At 45.8% G+C, this 7,179-nt stretch overlaps 1 protein-coding gene across 1 annotated transcript in view; it reads left to right on the top strand.

The window, feature by feature from the left end:
* Positions 1-1,342, top strand: part of LOC103357800 (uncharacterized) — a 5,002-nt gene extending 3,660 nt beyond the window's left edge. The window contains exons 7-10 of the mRNA XM_008282512.1: positions 12-173; positions 265-346; positions 458-565; positions 668-1,342. Coding sequence (XP_008280734.1) covers positions 12-173; positions 265-346; positions 458-565; positions 668-860 — 545 coding nt within the window. The 3' untranslated portion in view covers positions 861-1,342. The remainder of the gene's footprint in view (positions 1-11; positions 174-264; positions 347-457; positions 566-667) is intronic.
* The last annotated feature ends 5,837 nt before the right edge of the window (positions 1,343-7,179 follow it).

Below are 7,179 nucleotides of genomic sequence, written 5' to 3' on the forward strand. Positions count from 1 at the left end.
CTTTTGGACAGGGGACATTCACATGTGCCGAGCTCTCATCATCATCTGCATTATCTTGGCTTTCTTTGGATCAATTCTGGTCTTGGTGGGAATGAAGTGCACCAAGCTCGGAGGTTCAGAAATAGCTAACGCCAGAGTGACCTTTGCTGGAGGGATGAACTACCTTATAGGAGGTAAGACTGGGAGTTGTTTGAAAGAAATCACATTGCAGTAGAATTTAGGAATAATCTTTCAACAAATATGTGTGTGTGTGTGTTGTTTCAGGCATGTGTTCTATGGTTGCTTTCTCCTATTACGGAAATAAAATTAGAGCAGAATTTCAAGATCCTCACTTCACAGCTACGAAGTAAGCACTAAGTAGCAAGCAAACTGGCATTTTTTAGGCATCTGCATTCATCTCAACATTCTGTGAGGGAGGAACTGCACTTTCATGAATTATTCTCGTATTTATTGCCAGATCTGAAATAGGCGTTGGTGTCTTCATCGGCTGGGGAGGCTCCACCTTACTTGTTGTTGGAGGCCTTATTTACAGTATCTTTGCAGGGAGAGAAGGGTGCCACTCAAGGTAAAATGTCATTGCTGTGTCATTGTTTTTTAACTCAAACATTTGTCCCCCTCTTACCACAGAAGAATATAACTGTACATTTCTTGAATTGAAACCCCACAGCTCAAAGAAATACCCCGCCTACCCGTTCCCTGATGCCTACACAGCTGTTCCAAGGAAAAAGAGTCTCTCGTCTCTGACTCGCACGGAGATTAGCCAGAGCAGAAAGTCGAGGGCCACCAGTGACAGCAGAGCCAGCAGCATCTCGGCCATCACTGACACAACCGGGTCGACAGCTACCAATGCATATGTGTGACTTATCTGGAAAAGAAGTGCTTCCTGTGTTTTTGTCTTCTACAGAAAATATTGTGTGGCTTTATTTTTTTATAGTAATGTCATTTTAAGTTCATGTTTGAGTTTTAATGTTTGTCTTTGCATTTTGACTTGTCATTGCAGCTGTTACTAACCTTTATGATAACAATATCAAAATCAATACTAGGATCCCAAACCATGAAAGCAAAAGGGAATTTAACCATTTAGTTTTTTAAATTTTGACAACTTCAAAGAATTTCTCACAGCTGCTTGAATGCCCAACTGTGACATGTTAGAATACCCTTTTCTCCTGAATAAAAGCAAGTTTGTTTTTTTCCAGGTACACTTTAATCAAGATGCATCATTTACATCAAGTCTTGTAAACTTCTCACATGCAATTTCTCCTTTGCTGACTAGAAATTGAAACATACTATACATGCACAATGGCAAGATAATAAAAATAAAGTGAAAGATTATTTATAACAGCACAAAACATATGAATTAATTGTTAAAATGTGTTGTTGTTGTTGTTGTTGTATCTGTGAATTATTTTTAAATGCCACGCTACTATTTTTCCTGAATGTTCTCTTGTTCTGACATGAGGCAAATGTTACGGGCCCCGGCTGGCACGGTGACCACGTCAACAAAGAGAATTTCTGCAAAATATATGTAGAGTGTGAGAGTAGGAACAACAGCGGCACTCTCAAATTCGTCAGGTTCAGGTCTACTTTGTGACTCAATATGACCTCTATGATCTGGATGCTGGCTCTCAACTTGTGGATGTCTGTGCACACGAAACCAGTAGCGAGGCACATCATCTTCAGAGTCACTTGCTTCTGGGCTTAGTGTCTGTTCAGGAGAAGCTGGTCTTTTTGTAGCCTCTTTGCTACTTTTTTGTTTCTTTGTGACCGGATTTGGGACCACTTCTACTGGTAAGTCATTTACTTGTAATAGAAGGTTTCTGTGCAGAGTGCGGACGGGACGACTTCCGGTCTCTGGACTTACTTTGTAGATGGGATTGTCTCCAACCTGCTCTCTTACCACATAGACTGTCTGTTCCCAGTAGGATCTTAATTTACCAGGTCCTCCTCTTTCGCCCAGATTACGTATGAGCACTCTGTCTCCTGGCTGTAGGGTTACTCCTTTGCATTTCTTGTCATAGTTCGTTTTGCCTTTGGAGCTTGACTGTTGGCTGTTTGCGTTCGCTATTCTGTAAGCCTCTGTCATTTTTCCTGCCCACTTTTTGGCATATCCTTGTGGCGTGTCAGCTCTATCTTCTGTCATCAGGCCAAAGAGAAGGTCTACTGGGAGACGAGGGTGTCTGCCATACAACAGGTAGTAAGGGGAAAAGCCTGTAGCCTCGTGCTTGGTGCAGTTGTAGGCATGTATCACCTGAGGCAAATGATCCTTCCAGTTTTGCTTCTCCTTCTCTTCAAGTGTCCGAAGCATTTGTAATAATGTGGCCTTGATCGTGATGGAGTTTGGCGCGATATCCAAACCTGGGAATGAAGTCGTTGAAAAGCCGGTCTGCTGCTGTTTTGGCGGCTTTGTTCTTGGTGGGGTAGGCTTGTGCAAACCTGGTAAAATGGTCCACCACGACCAGGATGTACTCAAACCCCCCTTTGGATGTCTCTAAATGCAAAAAGTCTATACACACAAGCTCAAGGGGTGAACTGGATGTTATACTTCCCATTGGTGCTCTCTCGTGTGTTGCTGGCTTTTTCTGTTTGATACAATGACACTTTCTGGTAACATATTCTTCTATCTCTCGCTTCATGAAAGGCCAGTAGAACCGTTCTCGGGCTAGACAGAGGACTTTCTCTACTCCAACATGACCCATGTTGTTATGTAGGTGTGTCAGAGCTGTCTGCCGGTAAGTAGCTGGTAGGACTAGCTGTTTGCGTTCCATAGTCTGCCTGTACAGTAAGTCATTGTCTATGTGTAATCTACTCCACTCTCTTAAAAGTCTCTTTGTGTTTGTGTCCAGTTTACCTCTGTTGTCTTCATTTGGCGTAATGTTGTTCTCTTTCATCTCCAAGACTTTCCTGATGGCAGGATCTGCTCGCTGTTCTCGAACAAGCTCATCATGGCTGATCGTGTGGAGGGGTTCTTTGAGAGGCTGGCTGGGTGAGGCTAAGTTGAGAGCCGCTACCCAAGGCACATCTCCCTGCTTGGCTCTCCTGCTTCCTTCCCAAACTGCACCAACCGCCTCCTCTGAGAGTTCTTCTGAGCACTCCTTCATGAAGGCATTGATGTCAAGGGGACAACGGGACAGTACATCCGTATCAATGTTGGCTTTTCCTGGACGATACTTTATGTCGAAGTGGAAATCTGCTAGTTGTCCCACCCAACGATGTCCGACTGCATTTAGTTTAGCTGAGCTTAGGACATACGTTAGGGGGTTGTTGTCTGTGAAAATGGTGAAATGCGGGGCGTAAAAGAGATAGTCTTTGAACTTTTCACAGACTGCCCACTTGAGCGCTAGAAACTTAAGTTTGCCACTGTGCAAGTGGTAATTTTGTTCAGCTTGAGTTAGCGTGCGATAACTCGCATTTTGTTGTCCTGCTGTTGATAAAGGACTGCTCCAAGGCCTTTCTGAGACGCATCCGTGTGGAGTATGAAGGGGCGGGTGAAGTCTGGGTACGCTAACACTGGTGGTCGGGTCAACATATCAGTTAACTGTTCAAGTACCTTTTGGTGTTCCTCGTTCCATTGTACTGGAGCTCGAGAAGATAGTTGAGGGTACTTTGTTCTGCCTCTGGTTGGTTTAGATTGTGGTGTGTCAGACCTGACTTGCAGCAGGTCGTACAGGGGTTTGGCAATACTTGAGAAGTCCTGCACGTACGTCCGATAGTAGCTCAAGAATCCCAACAGTTGTCGGACTTCCCCAACTGTTTGTGGTCTTTTGTGTTTGAGCGCCTGCACTGCCTCAATGTCTTTGGGGCCCACTTTCACACCATCGGCGGACACCAAGCGCCCAACGTATCGGACTTCTTTGCGAAACAACTCACATTTCTCAGGCTTCAGTTTTACACCGTGACGCTGTAAAGCTTGCAACACTTTACGCAGCACTTGGACGTGTTCATCAAACGACTTGGAGAAGCATAGGACATCATCGAGGTAAGGGATGCAACATTCATCACGGAGTGTGTCAAGCATCTCCTCCATGCTCCGTTGAAAGGCTGCTGGTGCATTCGACAGCCCGAAGGGTATTCTTACCCACTCGTAGAGACTCCACGGCGTCGTGAATGCAGTCAGGTACCTTGATCCTTCTGCGATGAAACCCTGATGGTACGCTTTACCCTGATCCAGTATTGAAAACCAGCTGTAGCCTCCCAGCGAGTCTGTGAGGTCCTGGATTCGGGGAAGCGGATGGCGATCTGGCACTGTTTTGTGGTTAAGAAGGCGATAATCGATGCACAACCGCAAAGTTCCATCCTTCTTTCTTACACAGATGACAGGGGCTGCATAAGGCGATTGTGATTTTATAATCCATCCTTTGACTAGCAGTTCTTGGATGTACTCTTTGACCTCCCGGTAAAGAGGCTTTGGGATGGAGGCATAGGCCCTTTGGACTGGTGTGTCATCTTTCAGTCTTATTTCCATCTGTAGCGAGGGGATACAACCTATGTCACTACTGCTACGGGAGAACGCCTCACACTCTTCCTTCAGTACCTTTTCTACCGCCTGTTGCTGGTCTGGACTCAGGTGACTAAGATCGACTGGTGGTAACCAGGGGTCAGTAGAGGGGACATGAGGAGGGGTGGCCTGGTTCACCTCCGTGGCTGTTACCGTGACTGGCATAGTTTGAGTTTTGGACAGCTCCGCTGTGTCTGGTTCTATCACTGTAGCAACATGCTGGATGGTGCCTAGGGTTGTTCTTTTTGGCAGGATTATTTCCTGATTTGAGTGGTTGGAAATAGGGATCTTCACAAAGGGTCTTTGAGTGTTATTTATCTCTAAGAGTCCTTCTCCAACACTCAGATGTCTTAAGGCAATATTCTCCTCTTCGGGTTCATAAAGCACAAGTGGGTCAGCGATATCAAAGTTCTGGGGTACCCTGCACCAAACTTCTACTGCTTTACCAGCTGGAATACTAACATTGTTCTTGCCAACTCTTACCGGGGCTGGGTCACAGTCATAACTTTGTGGCACTTGAATAAAGTTAACCATGGCTACAACTTGCTCTTCATCCATACCAAAAGCTCTGCGCAGGAGGCTAAGCAATGTGGCATTAGCAACTTCATCCGATTCTTGGTTTTGGATAATTGCTCCCAACACATTAGCTCCAACTAGTGGCTGGGGAAGTGACAACTTACTGACCAGGAAGGGAGCCTGTACAGTGAGGTTTGGATCTTCGTGACCGCTGAGAGTGACTGTGAGTTCAACCCACCCGTCATAGGGGACGGCCTGGCCGTTAACTGCATAGACTTCTAGTCCATCGTTTAAAAGCTCCTGCAGCGGTCTCACTGGATAGCTTGGAATGTGTGTCTTGGCCCACTGCCTGTCTACTATGCTCACTTGTGAACCAGAGTCGAATAGTACTGTCACTGGATAACCATTAATCAAACATTTCAGGAGACTTTTCTTACCAACTAGGGGAACTTTGCTGCTTGTAGTGCTTTGATGGGAGAATGCACGCAATTTGCTTGTCTTGTGTTTGGCTTGTTTCCTAGTCTGTTTACTGCGCTGTATGGTGGGTGGCCTGACAAGTCTGGCAGTGGTGGACTTTACTGGCTGGGACTGGGGCTCTGTCTCGGTCTCTGGCTGTCCCTTGGCAGAGACTGATCCCAGTTTCCCTGAAACTTGGTCCGCTTCAGACACCCAACTGCTCTGTGTCCTGCTTCACCACACACAAAGCAATGACTGCAGTCCTGTAAGTTTTGTTCAGTGCACTTTGGGCAAAGGGCGGTTCTCCTGGAGGGGATTGTGGGTCGGTTTGCTGAAGACTGGCGAAAGTCACCAGGTCGTGGCAGTGGAGGAGGTTGTGGATGAGCGTGAGAGGGAGCTTGGACTGATAGGACAGGGGAAAAGTGGTGGGGATTTTCAGTCCTAGGAGAGTCTCTGACTGGATGTAGGAGGTGACGTAGTTCATGCAGCTCTCTTTCTCATCCTGCCTAAACCGTGCTGTGTCTCCGCCGTCAGCAGCGAGGCTCTTTGCTAGCTCGAAGAGTTGGGTGCTTGACAGGGTGAAAAGGCGCCCCCTGATGCTCCATGCGAGCTCCTTCCGTGCGACCGACATGTTTGTATCCTCTGGCGATGTAGCTCTGCAGTGACTAGCGTGTGTCGTCTTTCCGTTGCAGCAGTGCAGCTCCCTGATGAGGCAGAGATCCTTTTCCCCTTGATCTTCCTCTGTGGACGCCCACTGGCTGGCTTGGCTGAAGCAACACCTTACTCACTGCTGTCTGGTGGTTCTGGTATCACTGGATCTGCCCCTCAACGACTGAAGAGGAGAGATCCCGGACGAGCCCCCACAGTTTGTTATGGGCCCCGGCTGGCACGGTGGGTGTGAGAGTAGGAACAACAGCGGCACTCTGAAATTCGTCCAGATTGCGTATATTTATTCCATCTACAACTCATTTACAATACATTTCAATGCTCTCAGTGTCCATTACTACTGACTAATTAAGTCAAAATAAAATACCATTCTGTATTCATTAATGTTGTGTTACTCAAAACCATATATCATTTCTGCTTATTACATTTCCAGATAAATCCTTGTAACACCAGAAAAACATTGCTTACTGCAGCTTTAAAGTGCTGTTGGCTTCTACATAAGTAATGCAACAACCCAGTTACTCTTTACTCTTACTGTGCTTTTACTTGCTGAGCATGTTTAGCTTATTTAAAACTGGACTTAGCAACTATTTGGAATGCCTTAGTGCTATGAGCTCATTTTTCTCAGAACAACAAATAACAACAATGAATATCTGGTATTAACTGATCAATCTAAACACTCTGAACCAACACAGTATTCAGTGGTGATAAAACATTCATCAAATCACATCAGGAGTCATACAAAATCAATAGGAAACCAATTGCACATGAATTACCTGCCCAATACATTAATTTCTGCCCTAATACACACATTTTACACGCGAGTTTACTACCGCGAAAATAGCGTTCACTACCGCGAAACTACCGCGACGGTGCGGCTCGGCTTTACCGCCGTTGTGAGCCCCGGCTCAATATTCTCCAATCACACTGACATTAAAAGTTACACAAGTCACCACAACATATTGACTGAGCAACCTACACATCATACGAAGCTTAGAGCTTTCATCCACAGTTGTTTTCAACCGAGTACTAACCTGCAAAATATA

Source organism: Stegastes partitus, unplaced genomic scaffold (assembly GCF_000690725.1).
Source record: "Stegastes partitus isolate 25-593 unplaced genomic scaffold, Stegastes_partitus-1.0.2 Scaffold274, whole genome shotgun sequence".
NCBI classification, from domain to species: Eukaryota; Metazoa; Chordata; class Actinopteri; family Pomacentridae; genus Stegastes; species Stegastes partitus.